Source organism: Canis lupus, chromosome 28 (genome assembly GCF_003254725.2).
Source record: "Canis lupus dingo isolate Sandy chromosome 28, ASM325472v2, whole genome shotgun sequence".
NCBI classification, from domain to species: domain Eukaryota; kingdom Metazoa; phylum Chordata; class Mammalia; order Carnivora; family Canidae; genus Canis; species Canis lupus.
In genome coordinates this window covers 41,214,419-41,237,275 of record NC_064270.1, presented here as the reverse complement: position 1 = coordinate 41,237,275, position 22,857 = coordinate 41,214,419, and the positions used below count along the sequence as shown (strand labels likewise).

Below are 22,857 nucleotides of genomic sequence, written 5' to 3'. Positions count from 1 at the left end.
AATAAAAAAAAAACAGAAACAAACTAGATGTACATCAGTTGATGAAAGGATAAACAAAATTTGGTCTATCCACAGCACAGAACGATATTCAGCCACTGAAGGGACAGAGGCTCTGACACCTGCAACAGTGGAATGAACCGTGACAGCATTGTGCTAAGTGAGGGCTGTCAGACACAAGAGACCACCTGTGTGACTCCACTTATATAAAATATCCTGATTGGGCAAATCCATAGACAGAGAAAGTGAATCAGGGGTTGCCAGGAGCTGGAAGGAGGAGAAAATTGGAAGCGACTGCTAATAGGTATGGGGTTTCCTTCGAGAGAGATGAAAATGTTCTGAAATCAGCCAGTGGTGATTGTTGTATAATTCTGAGTATACTAAAAACTACTCGGTGATACACTTTTAAAGGATACATTTGGTGTATGAATTATATTCTCAATAAAGCTGTTATTCTTTTTTTTAAGATTTTATTTATTTATTCATGAGAGACACAGAGAGAGAGGCAGAGGCACAGGCAGAGGCAGAAGCAGGCTCCATGCAGGGAGCCTGACGTGGGACTCGATCCCGGGTCTCCAGGATCACACCCCGGGCTGAAGGCGGTGTTAAACCACTGAGCCACCTGGGCTACCCAAAGCTGTTATTCTTTTAAAGAACCAAATGGAAATTATAGAATTAAAAATATAATAGCTGAAGTTTTTTTAAAACTCACTAAATAGGGACACCTGGGTGGCTCAGTCTGTTAAGCATCTGCCTTCAGCTCAGGTCATGATCTCAGGGTCGGGGATTGAGTCCCACATCGGCTTCCTGCTCAGCAGGGAGTCTGCTTCTGCTTCTCCCTCTGTCCCTCCCCCTACTCTCTTTCAAATAAATAAATAAAACCTTAAAAAAACCCTCACTAAATGGACTCAAGAGTAGAATGGAAATGCCAGAGGTTAGCATCAGTCAAATTGAAGACAAATATATAGAATTTACATAATGTAAACAGCAGAGAAAAAATAGACAAAAAATTAATACTGCCTCAGAGGCCTCTGGGACAATAAGAAAAGAGCTAATATTTCCATCACTGAAGATCTGGAAAGGAAAGGAGAGAAAAAAATGTGAAGAAACAATGGCTGCAAACTTACCAAGACATAAACTTACAGATACAGGAATCTGAGTAAATTCCAAACAGGGAAAATCCAAAGAAATTCACACCAAACCATATAATAATTAAAATTCTGAAAACCAAAGATTTAAAAAAAAAAACTAAAAGCAGCCAAAGAAAAATGACACATTATCTATAAAGGAAAACCAATTTGAATAACAGCAAATTTCTCATCTGAAATGGAGGCCAGCAGGTAACAGGAGACCAGTTTTTAAGTGCTGAAAGAGAGGAGTGTTAAGCCTGCATTCTACATCTGTGAAACCATCCTGCAGAAATTAGGGGAATAAAGACATCCTCAAATGAAGGAAAACAAGAGAACTTCTTGCTAGCAGACATACTGTTACATATGGCTAAAGAAAACCCTCCAAACAGAAAGCAAATGATAAAAACCTGGGACTTTCAGAAAGGAAAGAGGAACAGTGAAATGGTTAAAAGTAGAGGGACCATAATAGACTATCCTTCACTTTGTGAATTTCTTTGATCACATTTTATGTTATAACACTACCCGAAGTGGTGCTCAGTGCGTACAGAGGATAATTCCAGATGGTTCTGTGTTTAAGGTGGAAGGGTAAAAAAAAAAAAAAAAACTAAATATAAGTAAGGTTTCTATATTTCACTTGAAGTGGTATAATGGCAACACCAGAAGGCTTTAGTATATAAGTATATATACATACATATAATTGTTTATATATATGAAATTGTTAACTGTTATATACATAACATATATAATATAGTATTATATAGTATAATCTTGTATATGTTATATATAAGGTAACCAATAAGAAAATTATACAAAACTCAAAAACACTATAAATACATCAAAACAGAAAGCTGTTAACATAACTCAGAGGGAGAGAAGGAAAAAAAGAAACAGATACATGAGAAACAGGGGGAACAAACAGAAACCAAAATGCAAACGGCAGATATAAGCCCTAACACACTAATAATAATTTAAATGTAAATCTTCTAAATATACAAATTAGAAGACAGATGTTGACAAAGTGAATTTTTAAAAATGATCCAAATATATGCTGTTTTTTTAAAAAAGATATTTTATGTGAGCATTAATCAATAAAAGTGGGAGTGGCTATATTGCTATCAGAGAAAGATTCCAGATAAAAGAAAATTACTAGGAAGAGTGGGGAACGTTACATAATAATAAAAAGGATGAACCCACCACAAAGAACAATCCTAAATGTGTATGCACCAAACTACAGAAGTTCAAAATATATGAAGCAAAAATGGATAAAACTGAAAAAAGAAATAGACAAATCCACAATTCTGATTAGAGACTTCAAGATGCCACTCACAGCAATTGACAGAATTACTGGAGAGAAAATCCACAAGGTCTGGAAGAACTGAACACCATCAACCAACAGGATCGAATCCACATTTGCAGAACACTCACACAACAGCAGAGGAATACACATTTGTTTCACACCCACCGGACATTCACCAAAATTGACTATGTCCTAGGTCATAAAACAAACCTTAACAAACTTAAAAGAATTTAAATCATACAGAATATGTTTTCTGACCATAATAGAACCAAACAAGAATTCATTAACAGGGGATCCCTGGGTGGCGCAGCGGTTTGGCGCCTGCCTTTGGCCCAGGGCGCGATCCTGGAGACCCGGGATCGAATCCCACATCAGGCTCCTGGTGCATGGAGCCTGCTTCTCCCTCTGCCTATGTCTCTGCCTCTCTCTCTCTCTCTCTCTGTGACTATCATAAATAAATAAAAATTAAAAAAAAAAAAAGATTTTATTTAAAAAAAAAAAAAAAAGAATTCATTAACAGGAAGACAACAGAAAAATCTGCAAACACTTGAAAATTAAACGTACTTCAAAATAATCCATGGGCCAATGATGAAGTCTCAAAGGAAATTTTAAAAACACAAAGAAGTGAATGAAAATGAAAACTACATGTCAATATTTGTGGGATGCAGCTAAAGTAATGCTAAGAGGGAAGTTCTTAGTGCTTAATACTTACATAACAGGAAAGATCTCAAACCTATAAGCTAAACTGCCATCTCAAAAATCTAAATAAAGCCAAAGTATGCATAAAGAAAGAAATAATAAAGATAAAATCAGAAATTGATGAAGTCAAAAACAGGAAAACAATTTTTAAAAATTAATAAAACAAAAAGCTGGTTTTTTTGGAAAGAAAAATAAAATTAACAAAACTCTAGCAAGAACGACAAAAGTTAAAAATGACCCAAATCAATACCTAGAATAGAAAAAGTGTTATCTTGAACACCCAACAGCCACTAGAAGGATAACAGGGAGGGGCACCTGGATGGCTCCAAGGTCGAGCATCTGCCTTTGGCCCAGGGCATGATCCTGGGGTCCTGGGATCGAGTCCCACATCAGGCTCCCCAGTGGAAGCCTGCTTCTCCCTCTGTATGTCTTTCTGCCTCTCAGGTCTCTCATTAATAAATAAATAAAATCTTAAAAAAAAAATAAAGGGATAAGAGGGAAATCCTATAGACAACTTTATTTTTTTATTTTTTTTATTGAGTTCAATTTGCCAACATATAGCATAACACCCAATGCTCATCCTGTCCGGTGCCCCCCTCACTGCCCACCACCCAGTCACCCCACCCCCTGCCCACCTCTCCTTCCACTAACCCTTGTTCTTTTCCCAGAGTTAGGAGTCTCTCATGTTCCATCACCCTCACTGGTATTTCCCACTCATTTTCCCTCCTTTCGCCTTTCATCTCTTTCACTATTTTTTATATTCCCCAAATGAATGAGAACATATAATGTTTGTCCTTCTCTGATTGACTTACTTCACTCAGCATCACACCCTCCAGTTCCATCCACGTCAAAGCAAATGGTGGGTTTTTGTCGTTTCTAATGGCTGAGGAATATTCCAGTGTATACACAGACCACAGCTTCTTTATCCATCATCTGTCGGACACTGAGGCTCCTTCCACAGTTTGGCTGTTGTGGACATTGCTGCTAGAAACATTGGGGTACAGGTGTCCCAGCATTTCACTGCATCTGTATCTTTGGGGTAAATCCCCAGCAGTGCAATTGCTGGGTCGTAGGGCAGGTCTATTTCTAACTCTTTGAAGAACCTCCACACAGTTTTCCAGAGTGGCTGCACCAGTTCACATTCCCACCAGCAGTGCAGGAGGCTCCCCTTTCCCCACATCCTCTCCAACATGTGTGGTTTCCCGTCTTGTTAATTTTCCCCATTCTCACTGGTGTGAGGTGGGATCTCAGTGTGGGTTTGATCTGTATTTCCCTGATGGCCAGTGATGCAGAGCATGTTCCCATGTGCTTGTTGGCCATGTGAGGGTCTTCTCTGGAGAAATGATTGTTCATGTCTCTTGCCCATTTCAGGATGGGATTGTTTGTTTCTCTGCTGTTGAGTTTAATAAGTTCTTTATAGATCTTGGATACCAGCCCTTCATCTGATACATCATTTGCAAATATCCTCTCCCATTCTGTGGGTTGTCTTTGAGTTCTGTTGACTGTTTCCTTTGCTGTGCAGAATCTTCTTATCTTGATGAAGTCCCAATAGTTCATTTTTGCTTTTGTTTCTCTTGCCTTCATGGATGTATCTTGCAAGAAGTTACTGTGGCCGAGTTCAAAAAGGGTGTTGCCTGTGTTCTCCTCTAGGATTTTGATGGAATCTTGTCTCACATTTAGATCTTTCATCCATTTTGAGTTTATCTTTGTGTATGGTGCAAGAGAGTGATCTAGTTTCATTCTTCTGCATGTGGATGTCCAATTTTCCCAGCACCATTTATTGAAGAGACTGTCTTTCTTCCAGTGGATAGTCTTTCCTGCTTTGTCGAATATTAGTTGACCATAAAGTTCAGGGTTCACTTCTGGGTTCTCTATTCTGTTCCGTTGATCTAAGTGTCTGTTTTTGTGCCAGTACCACACTGTCTTGATGACCACAGCTTTGTAGTACAACCTGAAATCTGGCATTGTGATGCCCCCGACTCTGGTTTTCTTTTTTAATATTCCCCTGGCTATTCGGGGTCTTCTCTGATTCCACACAAATCTTAAGGTGATTTGTTCCAACTCTCTGAAGAAAGTCCACAGTATTTTGATAGGGATTGCTTTGAATGTGTAAATTGCCCTGGATAACAATGACATTTTCACAATATAAATTCTTCTAGGGGATCCCTGGGTGGCGCAGCGGTTTAGCACCTGCCTTTGGCCCAGGGCGCGATCCTGGAGACCCGGGATCGAATCCCACGTCGGGCTCCCGGTGCATGGAGCCTGCTTCTCCTTCTGCCTGTGTCTCTGCCTCTCTCTCTCACTGTGTGCCTATCACAAATAAATAATAAATAAATAAATAAATAAATAAATAAATAAATAAATAAATTCTTCTAATCCATGAGCATGGAATATTTTTCCATCTCTTTGTGTCTTCCTCAATTTCTTTTAGAAGTGTTCTGTAGTTTTTAGGGTATAGATCTTTACCTCTTTGGTTAGGTTCATTCCTAGGTATCTTATGCTTTTGGGTGCAATTGTAAATGGGATTGACTCCTTAATTTCTCTTTCTTCAGTCTCATTGTTAGTGTATAGAAATGCCACTGGCTTCTGGGCATTGATTTTGTATCCTGCCAGGGATTTTTGTATCCCTGAAAACCACAAACTACTGAAACTCAGCCTGATGAAAGAGATAACTGCAGAATTGCTGTATGAGTTCTAGCAATCTTAGGGTGGAGGCTTTTGGGTTTTCTATGTACAGTATCATGTCATCTGTGAAGAGGGAGAGTTTGACTTCTTTGCCAATTTGAATGCTTTTTATTTCTTTTTGTTGTCTGATTGCTGAGGCTAGGACTTCTAGTACTATGTTGAATAGCCGTGGTGAGAGTGGACATCCCTGTCTTGTTCCTGATCTGAGGGGAAAGGCTCCCAGTGTTTCCCCATTGAGAGTGATATTTTCTGTGGGCTTTTTGTAGATGGCTTTGAAGATGCTGAGGAATGTTCCCTCTATCCCTACACTCTGAAGAGTTTTGATCAGAAATGGATGCTGTATTTTGTATAGACAACTCTAAACTCATAAAATTGATGGCTTCAAAGAGATGGACCAATTCCCTGAAAACCACAAACTACTGAAACTCAGCCTGATGAAAGAGATAACTAAAACTAGAAAAGAAACTAAGTTTTCGCAAGCAAAATGCTTCTGAATCCAGAGTTCTCACGGTTACAACTGACATTTACAGACCAACAAGGGCAGGAGGCTAAAGGACACACGCAGGGTGGATAAGAGGTGGTGCTGTCAGTAAGATCTTGTATTCAGCTTAACATGGGTACAAATGGCTGCATACGGAAATGTTACATATGTGTATATTTCTACACAGATGTGTGCATAGATGTGCACGTACACACATGTGTTTCTTTGTTCTGCCAACTGAGAAGGCCTGGAAGCAGTAGTGCCCCAGTAGCAATGAGCACACCCAGTGCCCAGATCTTGGTGTCTAGCATCATCTTCAGTAAAAGGAACCAGGACTCCTGGGAGAAGTGGCTGATTCTAAGACTGGGGTTGGAAACATGTAAGGTGGGTCTGGAGCATCTTGTAATGTCAGAAAGTAAAGAAGTGATCAAAAACAAACCATAAGAGAAAATTGAGAACACTGATGATGAGGTATGCAAAAGGTGCATAGGGCCTGACTGAAGGAGTCCCAAAGACCAAAGCTGGAACAATTTGCACAATGATCAATCCATCAGTCAATATTGGCTTATAACCCAAAGGGTAAAATGCAGATCCATGAGTCATCCTGACATAGGAATGACTGAATAAAGGGAGAGAAAGGACACACTTCCCATGCAGAAGAATTCCAAGTGATTTGTTTACATACTCTGCTTTCAAGGAAGGAGTGCATAAACTCCCGCTCCTTAGGTGTGGGCCTAATGTCTTCCTCAAAGAGTGAAGTATAGAAAGGAGAGATAAATGGAAAAAAACTTGACAAACACAATTCAGCCACGTGATCGAGGTCAACACCAACAATCCTACACCATCTTTTTTTTTTTTTTACACCATCTTGATATGTGTACCCTTGATCATATGGGATGAAAATGGTACTTCACCTCTGTGATCTGCCTCCAAAAAACCTGTAACTATGATCTAATGGGAAGATCATAGAAATTCCTGTGGGGATAAAAGGGGATCTTACAAAATCCCCGAGCATACTCTTTAAAACTGTCAAGGTCACCAAAACCAAGAAAAGGATGAGAAACCACCATGGCCAAGAGGAACCTCAGGAGACACGCCAACTTAATGTAACATGGTGCCCTATATGGGATCCTAAGACCGGGAAAGGACATTAGATAAAAACTAAGGAAATACGAATAAACTATGAACTTTTGTTTATAGTAATATGTCAATATTGGTTCATTAATTGTAGCAAATGTACCATATTAATGTAAGATGTTAAGGATAATAAAGTGTGTGTGGGGTGTCTGTACTAGCTTCTCTATTTTTGTGCAAATCTAAAACTGTTCTAAAAAATAAGGTCTAAAAATTCCCCAAAAAAAGAAATTTCTAGGCCAAGATGTTTCCACTAGAGAATTTTTACCAGATATTTAAAAAAGAATACACCAATTTCACACAATCTCTTCTAAAAATAAAAGGAGATGGAATCCTTCCTAACTCACTTTATAAGACAAGAATTATCCTGAAACTATAACCAGACAAAGAGAGCACTGCAAATGAAAACCACAGACCAATATCTCTCATGACTTCAGATGCAGGATCCTCAACAAAACTTCATCAAACATAAACCAATATATAAAAAAATTAATGCACTATAACTAAGTGGATTTATTCCAGGCATGCAAGACTGGTTCAATATTGAAAATCGATCATCCTGGGCTGCCCGGGCGGCTCAGCGGTTTAGCGCTGCCTTCAGCCCCGGGTGTGATCCTGGGGACCCGGGATCGAGTCCCACATCGGGCTCCCTGCGTGGAGCCTGCTTCTCCCTCCGCCTGTGTCTTGCCTCTCTCTCTGTGTGTGTCTCTCATGAATAAATAAACAAATAAAACCTTAAAAAAAATCGATCCTTGTCATTCATCCCATCAATAGGCAAAAGAGAACAAATCTTATGATCATATTAAATGCACAGAAAAAGCATTTGACAAAATTCACACCCCTTTCAGGATTAATAAAAAACCCTCAGAAAACTAGGAATCTACCAAAATCCTCTGCAATTAACATCATCCTTTCTGATGAAAGGCTGAGCGTCCTCCCCTATGATCGGGAATAGTGCGGGGAGGCCCACTTCTACCACCTGCACTCAACATAGCCCGGGAAGTTCCAGCCAGCCCAGCAAGGCAAGAGAAAGAACTAAAAGTATAGTTATCAGAAAGAAAGAAATAACAAATATCTCTATTTACAGATGACATAATTATTCATGCATAAAATTCCAAGAAGTCTACAAAAAGAAAAGTCCAAGAAGTAAAAAGTGGATTCAATAAGATCTTAGGACAGAAGATTAAACACAAAAATCAGATGCATTTCTACACTAACAATGAACAGATGGAGCCCTCAATAAAAAAAAAAATCAATATAATTTATAATTTCTTCAAAGAAATGAACTCAACCTAACCCTCAGCTCTTACACAAAAACTGATTCAAAAATAATAATGGGGGGCCCTGGGGAGCTCAGCGATTGAGCATCTCCCTTCTGCTCAGGGCGTGATCTTGGGGGTCCAGGATGGAGTCCCACGTTGGGCTCCCTCCCCGAGAGCCTGCTTCTCCCTCTGCCTGTGTCTCTGCCTCTCTCTCTGTCTCTCATGAATAAATAAAATATATTTTTTTAAATGATGGGCCTAACTATAAAACCTCTAGAAAAAAATTTGACATTCTTAATTTGACATCAAAAGCAAAATTCTACAAAAAGTTAAAGCGGACCTTGTAAAAATTTAAAATCGTGGCTTTGCGAGAGTATCGTGAAAATACTTATACACTAGGAGAAAATATTTCCAAATCACATATTCGACGCAAGACTTGCATTCAAGTATTTTTTTTTAAACTCTAAAGACTCAACATGAAAAAATATTCAATTAGAAAACAGGAACGTGTAGTCATTTCACCAAAGAGCACATACAGACGGGTCATATGAGGACATGAGAAGATGCTCCGCTTCGTTAGCCGTTAAGTACGTGCAAACTGAAAACAAAACAAGTATCACCACGGAACCACCAGAACAGCTCTTTTAAAAATTAGTGGTCAGGGGGATCCCTGGGTGGCTCAGCGGTTTGGCGCCTGCCTTCGGCCCAGGGCGCGATCCTGGAGTCCCGGAACCGAGTCCCACGTCAGGCTCCCGGCATGGAGCCTGCTGCTCCCTCCTTCTGTGTCTCTACCTCTCTCTCTATCACAAATAAATTTAAAAAAAAAAAAGAAACTTTAAAAAAATAAAAATAAAAATTAGTGGTCACCTCGGGTGCCGGCAAGAAGTCAAGAAACTAAGTCACTCCTGCGTGGCCGGTGGCAGGACACACGGCCTTTCCCTCCGACCTGCCAAGCAGACTTGCCACCTGACGCGGCCACTGCAGTGTCAGGCATCGACCCCAGAGCCGCGAAACATGGCATAGCTGTTGGCCCCCAAGTTGGGTGAACCCCAAGGAAAGTCGGCTGGACGTAAAGGCACCTCAAAAGGGCCCGTGCTGCATGGGCCCACTTGTACGATGTTTCTGAGTTAAGAGCAGAGAGCCTGGGGTAGGGGTGTGGGCCAGAGGGGGGACTGCAGGGCGGCACCAGGGAGACCTGAGATCCCCACGGTGCTCACCTGAGGGTGCACACATGATGACACCGAGAGTCACGCGGACACACGAGTGAGGACGTGCACAACCGGTGGGATCTGAACGGCGCTGCGGGCCACGGTCTGGAACCGCCGTAAACCACCCCGTGCCCCCCAAGGGCATCCCTGGACGAGCCGGTGGCCACCCCCGAGCTGGCGCAGGCAGGGGCACAGGGTCCAGGCAGGAGCTCGGGCAGCTCGCCGAGGGCTCCCCGCGTGCCCGCGCCGTCCTCACCGCGCCGCACGCACACGTTTCTAGGACATGCACACGAACCTGTGGTGGCGGAAAGCAGGTCAGTGGCCGCGGAGAGGGGGGCGTGGGAGGGGCAGGAAGGAGGAGGCCTCGGGGGCTCGGAAACGCACATCCTGCTCACCCCGTAAGGGTGTCGGGGTGCATGCAGGGGCCGAAGCCCCCCGGGCCGTACACCCCCAGCGTGTGTCATTCACTGTCGTCATTTGTACCTCAATAATGCTGCGCGGTTTTTAAGATCTTATTTATTTATTCGCGAGACACACAGAGAGAGGCAGAGACCCAGGCAGAGGGAGAGGCAGGCTCCACGCAGGGACCTCAGCAAAGTCTAAGGAAGGAAGAAAAATACGCCGAGTTCATGGGTCAGCAGCCTCGGTCTTGCAAAGACATAACATTTCCCCAAATTAACCACTGAAGAGGGGAGCCCTGACCTAACAAAGCGACTCTAAAATTCACGGGGACCCGCCTGGGCGGCGGCGGTCAGCAAGTCGGGCCTGTGCAGGTCTCAGCGCCACCAGCCGCGGGGACAGAAGAGCTTGGCCAGGAGGGGACTCCACTCCCCGCAGGCCTGGCACAGGCGGCAGGAGCCTGCGGGGGTCGTGGGGTGAGGGCGCCCCGGGCTGCCACGGGAGGGGGGCGGGGGGAGGGTGCAGGTGCGGCCCCGGGGCTGGACCTTCCTCGCCTCCATCTCGGGGACAGGAGGCTGCGGCCAGTGTCCCTGCTTAGCCAGGAAAGGAGGAAAGGGGTGGAGCCCCAGCGGCAGGGAGGGGGGGCAGCAGGGGAGCCCCCAGGCCCGCGGCTAGAGGTGAGGCCTGTGCGGGGGGAGCAGGAGGGCGAGCCCCTGAGGCCCTGCCCCTCGGCTCTGGTCCGAGAGGAAGCCTGCCTGGGGGAGGCCGGGGACAGCCAGGGGACCCTGCAGGGACGGGGTGGATGCTGACTCTGGGGGGCGGGGCGGGGCAGGTGCTGGGCACCCCTGAGGTGGGCCGGGGGTCGCGGGTGACCCGAGGATTGGGCAGGAAAGACCCAGATCTTCGCATCCTGCAGTCAGGGCAGAGGCCCCACCCTGGATGTGAGGCTCCCCTGAAGAAAATCTCCAACCCCCCGCGGCAATCAGCAACCCAGCAGGAGCCCAGCAGCCCTGGGCAGGAGGCCATAGCCTGGGGGGGACACGGTCCATGGGGGGGGACAGGGCCTTCGGGAGCCGCCGGCGGGGGGCCGTGGTGCCAGGCTCCTGAAGGTGGGGGAGGGGTGAGGCCCAGCCTCGCGGCCCACGGAGCCCACATGCCCCCCACAGTGAGGCCCGGGGAGGGGGGGCCGGACTCACGTCCATGCCCCGACAGCCCCTGTCCCTAAATCTTCATCCAGAAGCAGCCCCTGACCACCCTGCCCCCCAAGCCTGCCGATTGCACCCGGGGCCCGCGCCCCTTCCCCGGCCGCCCCTGGCCCTCTCTCCCTGGATGCTGTCCCTACTCCAAGTCTACCTGGTTCCGGCACCTGCTGGCCCGAGCACCCGCCACCCCAGCCTGTTCCCTGCAGCCCCCCAGGACCCTGACCGCTGGGGGCAGGACCCAGAGGCCAGAGCCCAGCTCAGCTGAGTGTGAACGAGTCACCACGACGGCCGCAGAATGACCCTGGGGCCCAGGAACACGGGCGACCTGTGCCCACCCGGGCGCCCCGGACATCCGGGTGCAGGGGGCCAGGACCTCGCGTCTGGGAGGCTGGTGGGCTGTGCCCAGGGCCACAGGGCTCCTTCCCTGACGGCACAGGGACCGACAGCACAAGTGGGCAGACAGTGGACCCCACGAGGCAGGGGAGCCCGTCACCCCATGTGGGGTCCTGGACACCTTCCTCTCACCTCCCGGGCCTCTTCACGGCCGGCGAAGGGGCTTCTCTGTCCACCTCGTGTGGCCCCGCGGGGACCCGCTGGACATAGGGAGGTGGGTGGCCACGGGCAGGACCAGGGCCTCAGCCCAGGCCTGAGGGATGCAGCGTGAAGCCCACTCGGGAGAGCAGGGTCTAGCCCGCAGCGCTGCTCGGGGGTGGGGGTGCACATTGCTCCCGGGGCCCCTCTGTGACCCCAAGCAGCTGAGGCAGGGTAGGGGTGCCGCCTGTACCCACGTCCCCCCACCGGGTCACAGCTGCCGTGTGCCCACGAGGACGGCGGAGAGGGACATGTTTCCACGCTGGCCGAGGCGGCGGGTCCCTGGGGCGGTGCGTCCCCGAGCAGGGGCCCGAGGGGCTCCCCGGGCAGAGCTGCGGGTGCCGTGGGACAGCCCCTGGGACGGCGGTGGGGACAGGAGCTCACTCCCCGGCCACCGCACAGCTACTGCCCTGCCTCCCCTCCCGCCTGAGCTCTGCCCACAGAGGAGCTGCCGGCACGGAGGTGAGCTCGCCGCACGGCTGCCCCTAAGAACCCACGGGCGGCCGGGCAGGGTGTGGGCTCCGGGGCTGACCCGGGCCCCCCGAGCAGGCGGGGCCCCTCGTGTTTCCCCCAAGCCGGACGCCTGCTCCTGGGCAAGGTGGGCAGGGAGGAGGCAGCGGTGGCCTTCGGCATCCCTGGCGGGACCTTAGCACACAGGATCCTCTGGTTTTCTATTTTCCAAGCTCTGTCCTGGCCCTGGGGGGCCCCGGTCATGCGGCCGCTGGGGCTAGGGGCATTCAGGGGGCCGCCGCCGAGGGCAGGACATGGCCCTCGGAGCCCACGGTCACCCCCGTCGGCGCTGAGGGCCAGGAACTGAACCACGTCCGCTAAGTCCCCGCCCTGGTGGCCCCGGGTTCTGCGGAGAGGCCAGGGAGCAGCGGCGGAGCCCTCCGCAGGTGAGGGCCCAGGGCTGGGGCTTGAGAGCCGGGGGGGGCAGGGGGGGGCTGCGTCTGCACAGGTGGGAGCCGACGGGTGCTTGCGCCCGTGTCCGCCTGGGCCCGTGTGAGCCCCTGGTGGGGGGTGTCCTGCGTGCACCACGTGGGACGAGGGCCGCAGGCTTGTCTGGGACCTGCTGCTGCACGTGTCCGTCCCGCGAGGGGCCGGGTTCTGTGGTTTGGGGGCTCAGCTCCGCGTCAGGAGCTGATAGTGCAGGCGTCTCTGCGACACAGCGTGCAGCTCCTGAGGCTTGACAGGGGGTTGGCAACTGTCCCGGGGCCGGCAGAGAGTGCAGGGTGCCTGCGTGTGTGTGTGTGTGTGTGTGTGTGTGTGCGCGCTGGGGGCACGCGGACATGCAGGTGCCTGGAGTCCACGTGGGAACCCGCATCGGGGCCGGTGGGTCAGGGTCCATGGCTGCTGAGCACCACCAGGGCCGGCGGCGTGGGCAGGATCCGCATGCGGGGCAGGGGACGTGACTCTGCACCCGGCAAAGCTCGGGACACAGGTGTGGGAGCGTCACCGTGGAGCCGGGGCCGTCCCATCTGTCTGCTCGTGTCCGTGGGGCGCGGGCTCCCGAGGAAATCCCGTCCCCCCAGCCACCCAGCGCGGTCACACTCCGCCCGGAGACAACCTTGGACCAGGTGGAGCTTGGTTCCGTGTCCCGTGGCTCACAGGGGCACATTGGAGCGGACAGTCCCGCGGTCACCCCCACAGGTGCTGTTACCGGGTCCCTGCTTCAGGGCGCTGACCCCAGCGAGGTCCGACCGGGCCCCCTCCGGCCGCACGGCCAGCAGCACCCACCGGGCTGCACAGCCCCTCGAGTGGGTTGGCAACGTCGCCGCGGGGTGGCCAAGGGGCGTGAGGCACTGAGAGGGCGGGCGTCCCGTCGTCCCATCACAGGCAGCGGAGGGGGGGGTCCATCTGCAGCCGCCTCCCCCCCCCCCGGGCTCTGGGCTCCACGGCCCCGTGAAATCTTCGCAGGGTGAAAACCGCGTGTTCCTGCGTGAGGCGGGCCCTGGGCGGCGTGCAGGGCTGAGGCCGGGGAGTCCCGAGTCTCCCAAGGAGGCAGGAGGCCGACAAGGGACAGGAGCGGGCCCAGGGCCGGGGCAGCCACCCTGCCGGGGTCTGGGCTCAGGGGCCTCCAGAAAGGGTGGGGGGGGCAGCTGGGCCCGGGCACCTCCTGCACCAGGGCAGGCGGCCCCCCCACACCGCTTGGCCGAGCTCAGCCCCCGAGGCCCGTGGGGCGGGATGCAGAAGAGCCCGAGCAGCCGGCTGGGGGTTCCTCCTGCGAGCCCCCGCCCGTGCCCTCCACGTCCACACGGGTCTGCTCAGGCCGTGAGGCTCGGGGTGCAGGTAAGGAGCTGTGACCCCAACCCCGGGACGGACTTCGCTGCCTTTACAACGGGTTTAGGAGACGTGCACACAGCCGCGGCCTGCGGGGGCCCCGGGACGGGGCTCAGCCACATTGTGGGGAGCCCCAGGGGGGACCCAGGGCCGTGCGCAAGGCGGGGTGATAGGAGCCGACTTCTGTTTGGGGGAGCGGCCCTGTGGGCCCTCTGACCACAGTCCTCGTGGCGGCGCTGCAGGGGCTGGGGTCACCGAGGCCCCCTGCACCCTGTGGCTGCCTCAGCGCACAACCAGATGGCAGCTGCGTGTGGGGTGGGGTGGAGGCTGGACCCCCAGGGCCCGTGGAGGGGCCTCAGCCCTAGGACCTGGCTGGGGTGACCAGGGTGGGCCTCCTGCGTCCCTGCACCTCCCGGACCCCGAATCCTCCCAGGGAGCAGGTGCCCCGTGGGTGGCCGTGACCCGCGTGGCCCCTGCCCTCCTGGGGCCATGCACGTCAGCAGGTCACCTGCAGGCGGTCACCTCGAGGACAAGACCAGGAGCCCCGCTCAGGGCGCAGCCCTTCCCCGTCCCCCCAGGCCGCTCCCTCACCCCCAGACCCACGAGACGCCAACCCAACCTGGGAGACGGTGGCCACAGCCTCCCTGACCCTGTGCAGCCCGGGCTGGGCATGTGAGGCATCCTCGTGTGCCCCGCAAGGCCCCCTCCCCTCCACGTCCCCACCTCCCACCCGGCACCCGGGGAACAAGAGGACGCAGGCGCTCCCGGGGGCCAGGCTGGGGGAGGCGGACGGGGACGGGGCAGCGGCTCCCACACCCCGGCCGGCACCCCAGCCGCTGCCTCCGCCCCCAGGTGCCGCCATGTGCACCCCGGACAACGGCTCCGAGGTGACGGAGTTCATCCTGGTGGGCTTCCCGGGCCCGGCGGGCTTCCACGCGGGCCTGCTGGCGCTCTTCTCGCTGGCCTACGCGCTCACGGTCACGGAGAACGCGCTCATCGTGGCGGTGATCCGCGTCAGCCCCGCGCTGCACAAGCCCATGTACGTCTTCCTGGGCCACCTGTCCTTCCTGGAGCTGTGGTACGTGTCGGTCACGGAGCCCAAGATGCTGCTGGGCCTGGCGGCGCCGCGCTTCCGGCGCATCTCGTTCGCGGGCTGCATGGCGCAGCTGTACTTCTTCCTGGCGCTGGCCTGCACCGAGTGCGCGCTCCTGGGCGTCATGGCCTACGACCGCTACGTGGCCATCTGCCGCCCGCTGCGCTACCCGGTCGTCATGAGCGGCCGCCTCTGCCGCCTGCTGGCCGCCGGCTCGTGGCTCTCGGGCTTCAGCGTGTCGCTGGGGAAGGTCTTCTTCATCTCGCGCCTGGGCTACTGCGGCCCCAACGTCATGAACCACTTCTTCTGCGACGTGTCCCCGCTGCTGAACCTGGCGTGCTCCGACATGTCGCGGGCCGAGCTCGTGGACTTCCTCCTGGCGCTGCTGGTGCTGCTGGGCCCGCTGCTGCTCACCGTGCTGTCCTACGGCGCCATCGTGAGCGCCGTGCTGCGCGCCCGCTCCGCCGCCGGCCGCCGCAAGGCCTTCTCCACCTGCGCCGCGCACCTGGCCGTGGTGCTCGTCTTCTACTCGGCCTCGCTCTTCATCTACGCCCGGCCCCGCGCCATCTACTCCTTCGACTTCAACAAGCTGGTGTCCGTGGTCTACACGGTGCTCACGCCGCTGCTCAACCCCATCATCTACTGCCTGCGGAACCGGGAGGTGAAGGACGCGCTGCGCAAGGCGGCCGGGAGGGCGGCCTGGGCCCTGGGTGCCCGGTCTTAGGGGCCTCCCCGACCCCCGCCCCTGGGCCGCGCCGGACCCAGCTTCCGTCCTGAGTGGCCCCGAGGTGAGGGCCCGAGGCGCCGTCCCTGGCGCACACCTGAGCGGGACGTGCCCGGGACAGCACGCAGGGTGACCACTCCGACCTGGCTCACGGCCCCTGGGGCCTGGAGCGGCACCCCGTGTGGAGCCCCCGCCCCCTGCCCTCCGGGGCACCACACAGGGTCTCATCCTGGGCCACTTCGCTGCCGCCGCCTCCAGGGGGCCCACACCCCCGTGGCTGCAGGAGGGAACACCCGCTCCCCGACCCCTGGTGGGCGCAGGGTGGCCAGGACGCAGGCCTGGCCCCACCTCCTTGCTGAGGCCCCAGGCAGCGCCAACCCCCGCCTCCCGTCTAGCAGACCCCACGGCCTGGTCGGCTGCAGCACCACGACCCCCGCCGGGCGTGGGGGATGTTCCCACGTGGACCATGGAACTGCCCGCCTGCCACCAGCACCCCGGCTCTTCAGGGGAGCATCGCCGCTCCACACGGCCCCAGACACTGGGGTGCTGCCGCCAGGGACCCGCACCCCCAGCCCCTCCCGCCCCCTCCAGCCGTCTGTTCGAGCTCCGTGGACCCGGCTCCCACACCCGCGTTGTCACCAGTGGGGACCTGGCTGGGCAAGGGCTCCCCAGAGGGGCCTGCGCCTGCTCTCCTGAGATGATGGGCGCCAGGGCTTCAGGGCGCACCCCAACCCAGCCGGGGGACGGCGGGGACACCGCGGCCCCTAGGGTGACCCAGCCCTGCCTGTGCCGCAGAGGCAGCCGGGGTGCGGCTCAGGAGTCTCCAGGCGCCGACGCAGGATGTCCGGTAATAACGGTCAACCCCGCTGGTGAGGTTGGGGACCGAGTGTTCCTCTTGTGCAGTTGGGGACACCATGCTTCATCCTTGGAGCACACCCCGTGTCCGACCAGCCCGCCTCCAGCTCGGTGTCCAGGCACCTGGCAGCCAGGAGCCTGGGGGGCGGGGGCGACCCCACGGTCGGGAGCCGATGAGGGCAGGACGGGCGGGACGGCCAGGCTGCAGGGGGCAGGGACACCTGCCTAGGCCCGGGGCCGGGACCGTGGCACAGCCTCCCCCGCGGACGCTCCTGCCCTACTGGCCCGTTGTCGCCGCTCCTGGCCGGGGCCTCAGGGCTCCGTGGGACAGAGCCAGCGCCCCCAGGGAGCCCATGAGTCTGTGTCCCCGCACTGCCCCTTCCACACGGATGTCACTTCCAAGTAAACCTCTGTAACGTGGTGGCTTTAAAAAACACGGTGAAAACACTACCGGCTCCCTGGTTTGCCCATGAAGCGCCGAGTGGTGGGCACTGCCGGGCCCCCAAGGCCAGGACAGCACCGTCCGCACACGGGGCACCCCCAGACCACAAGGCGCCGCATGCAAGGCCCAGACGAGCGTGACCCGCGTCCTCCCGCAGAGGTGGAAGCGACTTTACACGGCGGCTGCCAGCGGCCAGGGAGACCCCCGAGCACCAGGGACAAGTCGGGGGCCAGTCGGGCAACCAGTGCCCACCGGGGAGAGCACGGCCATGGAGCAGCTGGGGCCACTGGGCAGGCTCCCCAAACCCAAGACCCCAAGAAGCCCCAGAGTGGGGAGGGGGCAGCGGGGGGCCTGGGGGGGAGCCTCAGGGAGCCCTGGGAGCTCTGACTGGGCTTGTCCTCCGCAGGTGGGGGCGGGAGGGGGCGCCCGGGCAGGCGCAGGGGCTGGCGCTCGGCAGCCTCCACCCCGACGGGCAGGCCTGCAGGCAGCTCTCCGGGCCCAGGGCCGCCCCGGCTCCTGGGGAGCTCCAGGGAGAGGCTGCCCGGCCCGCGGGGTGAAGAGCCAGGGGAGCCGCGAGGGGCCCCCCGAAGGGAGCACGGAAGGTGCAAGCCCCGGGCCACCCCACAGCCAGGTAGGGGAGGCCCCGGAGGGCGCCGGGTGAGGACAGGACGGTCCGCTGGGTCTGTCAGCAGGTAGGACATGGGGGGGCGGGGGGGCGGGTGGCAGCAGAGAGAACAGTCCCCGGGCAGGAAGGCCAAGAGCAGGCCCTGCCAGGGAGGGGCACCCCCTGCACCCGTGGACCCAGCCCCGAGGCACCCCCAGCCCCTGCCTGCAGCTCCAACCTGCAGGAGCAGGAGCAGCCCTGCCGCTCTCCACCCCGCACCCCCTCCCCCTGCTGGACTCTGAGCACATTGTCATCCCCCCACACCCTGAGGCAGCAGGACCCCCTCCCGGCTCCAGGCCCTGAGGCCGTCCTGCACCCCAGAGTGATGACCGCTGCCCCGGGGGGACACACGGCCCGCATCACCCTGCTCACCACACATCACCAGCCCCGTGGAGCTGTGTCTCTGTCCCCTCCACACTGTCACTGAGCAGGACTCCTGTGGGGACCCCCGGGTCTCCCCACCCCCCACCCCTGTCAAGCCCATGCGGCCCAATCCTCCCCGGGTCCCCGACGCAGCCTTCACCGGCACCCTCCTGGGTCCTGACCCCATGGCATCCCCCTCCCCCGATGCCCGGCATCTCCCTCCCCCAATGCCCCGATGCCTGGCCCCGGCTCGGGCCAGCACCAGCCCCACTCAAGGACATAGGAAGGGACAGTCCCCTCTGCCCCGACCCCTCCCACAAGCCTGACTCTCTGTGGGGCTCACACAGACAGACACCCCCTCCCCCTCCCCAGCTGCCAGGGCCCCCACCTCTTGTGGACACGGTTCCCTGCACCTGCCCCCGGGGACTGAGGCAGCCTGCAGCCCAGTGACCTGTGCTCTGTCCACACATGCCTGGTGCAGGGATGGAGCAGCCAGCCAGGAGGGCGGGAGCGGGTCCACGGCAGCCACGGGGAGCATCCGCCCAGCCCCCCGGCATCCAGGCCAGCCTGGCCTCCGCTGTCCGCCTCAGGGCAGCTGCCTGGGTTCTGCTTCCTCAGACCTCGGAGGACGGTGGGCGCACCGAGGGGCTGGGAGCCACCACGGCACAGAAGGAAGAGGCCCTGCTGCTGGTGGAGGGGCAGTGGGGGGCCCGAGCCCAGGCCGGAGTGCTGAGCCACACCTGCCCCACGGCCACCCCTCGGCCACCCCTCGCCCGGGCCCCAGACAGGGGATGACTGACCAGTGGATGAGGAGTTGGAGCTCCTGTGGCCTGGGATGCCCTGTCCCCAGCGGCCCTCGAACCAGCCCAGCCCACCCAGGCCCCCTCTGTGCCCCCCTGTCCCCATCAGTCCCTCTGACCAGCCCAGCCCACCCAGGGCCTCCTCTGTCCCCCCACCTGCCTCCCTGGTAAGAACAGTGTTTGGTTAAAGATAGCAGATTGAGCACCACATGCTCCCTCCTCAAATCCCAGCAGAAGGATGATAAAGGAACCCACAGGATCAGGACAGTGACAGAGAGGACAGTAGCAACAGAGCTCCAGAAACTGGACAGATGGACTGGACCCTGCTGAGCATTAGCCCAGAAGGCAGGGGTTTGCCCCTCGGATGCCCCTGTGGCTGTCCTTACTTGTAGCTGGCATGATGAGCGAGGGGCAAACTCACAGCACCTACAGCACAGCTTACTATTCAAAACCAGTTGTAGGGGGATCCCCGGGTGGCTCAGCAGTTTAGCGCCTGCCTTTGGCCCAGGGCGTGATCCCAGGGTTCTGAGATTGAGTCCCACGTCGGGCTCCCTGCAGGGAGCCTGCTTCTCCCTCTGCCTGTGTCTCTGCCTCTCTCTCTCTCTATCATGAATAAATAAATAAAATCTTAAAAAAAAAGTTGTATTTCTACAGAGCAGTAACAAAAAAACTGAAATGTTTTTTCAAATGTCATTCCCAGTACTATCAGAAAACATAACATAGCTAAGTGTAAATCTTACAAAAATGTGCAAGAACTGCAGACTCAAAACTACAAAACTTTGGTGATAACATTAAAGACCTAAAGAAATGGGATGCAAACCACTGGTTGAAACACTCACTTAACACTGGTTGTTAAGACGTGAATCCGCCCCGAGCAGATCTGTGGGTTCTGCACAATCTCAGTCGGAACCTAAGCAGGTTTCTCTTAGAAATCTTACCAATCTGATGCTAAGAATTGGAATTCTCAAAGCAACTTGAAAAAGAGCCATGGATTTGGAAAACGAACACTGCCTGACTTCAGGTTTTATTACAAACCCACCGTAATAAGTCAGCGTAGGATTGGCATCAAGATAGACAAATAGACCCGCGGATCAGGGAAGAGAGACTACAGGAATGGAGCCACCATATAAAGACAGCTGAGTTTTGACAAAAATCCAAAGAAATTTAGTGGAAAAGGATTAGTCTTTTCAGCAAACAGTGCTGGAAAAATTAGGCATCTCGATTCCCCAAAATAGGCCTTGATCCCTACCTCACACCGTATATACCGATTCCCTCATCGACCAGCCTAAGACTGTACCTCCCAGAGGAGAACATCCGAGGGAATCTTTCTTACCTTGGGTTGGGCAGAAATTTCTTAGATATAAAAGCAAAACCAAAATCCATGAAAGAAAAAAAATCATCGAGTGGCCTTCGACAGAATTTAAATCTTCCGCTCTTCGGAAGGTGCAGTTACAACAGGGTGGATACAAGTCTGAGAGAAGATGTTTTCAAATCACGCGTCTCGGCGGGAGGGCATGTGGCCTAGCGAACTCCAAGAACAGGGTGGGAGCTCCTGAGACGCTACACCCCCCACACACACCCTCGCTCTTAGGGTTTACGTCCTTTCAGGCCCTGTAAGTGTGTGTTCACGGCGGCTTCCTCTGTGGCAGCCCCGGGGCGGGGGGAGCGGGCAACACCGGGGTCCACCAGAGGTGGACAAGCTGTGCACGGCCGCGGTGTCAGCAGCAAGGGGAACGGGCTGTTCCACAGGCAACGGTGCAGGTGCTCCAAAGGAATCGGGTTAAAAGGGGGAAAGTATGATGTATAAAAATCCAGAACGTGCAGACAGAGGCCCAGCGACAGGAAGCCGACCGCGGTGCCTCAGGGAGGGCTGCGCGGGGGGCTCCGCGAGGCGACAATGTACCACCGGCCCTTTGCAGACAAGGCTCGGCCCCACCGTGGAGCCATATTTGATCGGACTGTGGTTGAGAATATTCCAGAACCAGTGAACAAAAGAAACCTGGAGAGTCAACAATGGTCACCGAACGCCGAGCACACAGAGAACCAATGACCTGCGGGACGTCAAAGGCGGGGGTCCCGGAAGCAGCAGGACAGGGACAGCTGTGTTCCCACCAGGGGCCGCGTGGTGGCCGTGGGAGTCAGCGGGTGTCAGCGGGGCCGGGGTGGGCCGCACCGTTGTGGCTGAGCCCGGAGAGGGTGCCGCGCGGGCCCCAGGACCAGCCTGTCACCCGGGTCCCCTGCCCACAACCCTGAGCGCGGCCCGGCCTGCCCCATCCCGGCCACTCTCCAGAGACGCCGCCCGGGCCTGTGCACACTCCGCCCTCACCCACCGTGCACACTCGTGCCCACAGCTGCGTGTGCGCCAGGCCCCACTTGCGGGCTCCCTCCGGGTCGTGGCCGCATGGGCCTGAGGGCAGCTCCCTGTGGGCTGGGTGCTGGGGCCCCCGCAGATGCCCTCTCGCCGGGCGTCCCCCACAGCCAGCAGCTGGGCTCGGGTGGGGTGTCAGCTAGTGTAAGTGTCCCCGGAGGGCCAGCCTGTCCCCTGTGCACGGTGGTCGGCTTCCTCCACTCCCCGGCGCTTCATGTCACCCTCAGTGGTCCTCAAGGTGAGTCGGAGGAGAGCGCGCTTCGCCGGGCCTCCCCCAGGAGAGGGTCAGCCAGATTCGTGCCCACGCTCCTCCTGCTGCTTAACCTTTTAAAATTCCTTTTCCCGGGCAGCCCAGGGGGCTCAGGGCTTTAGCGCCACCTTCACCCCGGGGCCTGATCCTGGGGTCCCGGAATCGGGTCCCGCATCGGGCTCCCTGCGTGTAGCCTGCTTCTCCCTCTGCCTGGATCTCTGCCTCTCTCTCTCCCTCTCTGTGTCTATCATGAATAAATAAATAATAAATCTTTAAAAAAAAAGATAAGGCAAAAAATGAAAATAAAATAAAATGTCGACTTTTAAAAGCGCTCATTGTAATCCTGGCATATAACCCAGTCTCGCCGTTAACCACGGTATGGTTCCCGAGGTGTCTGGGTCGTGGCCTCCGGCTGACCACGCTCACCTGAGCCTCCGTGCTTATGGCCTCGTGTGGAGGACGGAGCACAGCCCCAGCCCGTGGACACCAGACGGCTGGTCAGACGAGCAGGACTGGCTGCGGCGGAAGGGGAAGGGTCCCCCCCACGTTCAGGAGCCTCGGAGCTGGGGGACGCGAAGGGCACGTGACAACACGGTGCACGTGACGTGTCGTGCAGGCCCTGGTGGGCCCCGCAGGGTGAGCGCAGTCGTCCAGCATCCGGCCTTCGGGGTCATGGCTCATGTCCCCTAGCAGCACGTCCTCCAGGTCCCCCCACGCTGCCACCTATGGCAGGACTGGACGTGTGTGGACACTCACCAACCTCCTCTATCCAGTCCTCTGTTGATGACATTTGGCTGTGTCTGTGTCTTTAGTATTTTTGTTTAAAGATTTTATTTATTTATTCATGAGAGACAGAGAGAGAGAGAGGCAGAGACACAGGCAGAGGGAGAAGCAGGCTCCATGCAGAGAGCCCGATGCAGGACTCGATCCCGG

General features: G+C 55.5%; 2 protein-coding genes across 2 annotated transcripts in view; both read left to right on the top strand.

Annotated features, from left to right (window-relative positions):
* Window positions 1-22,857, top strand: part of CALY (calcyon neuron specific vesicular protein) — a 150,280-nt gene that overhangs the window by 19,512 nt on the left and 107,911 nt on the right. The gene's annotated exons all lie outside the window — the stretch shown is intronic.
* LOC112672570 (olfactory receptor 226-like) lies at window positions 15,226-16,182 on the top strand. The gene has a single exon (XM_025467764.3). The coding sequence runs from the start codon at window positions 15,226-15,228 to the stop codon at window positions 16,180-16,182; it is 957 nt and encodes a 318-aa protein (XP_025323549.3).

Excerpts from the sequence above, each read along its gene's own strand:
- LOC112672570 (XM_025467764.3), top strand. The coding sequence starts at position 15,226 with ATGTGCACCCCGGACAACGGCTCCGAGGTGACGGAGTTCATCCTGGTG.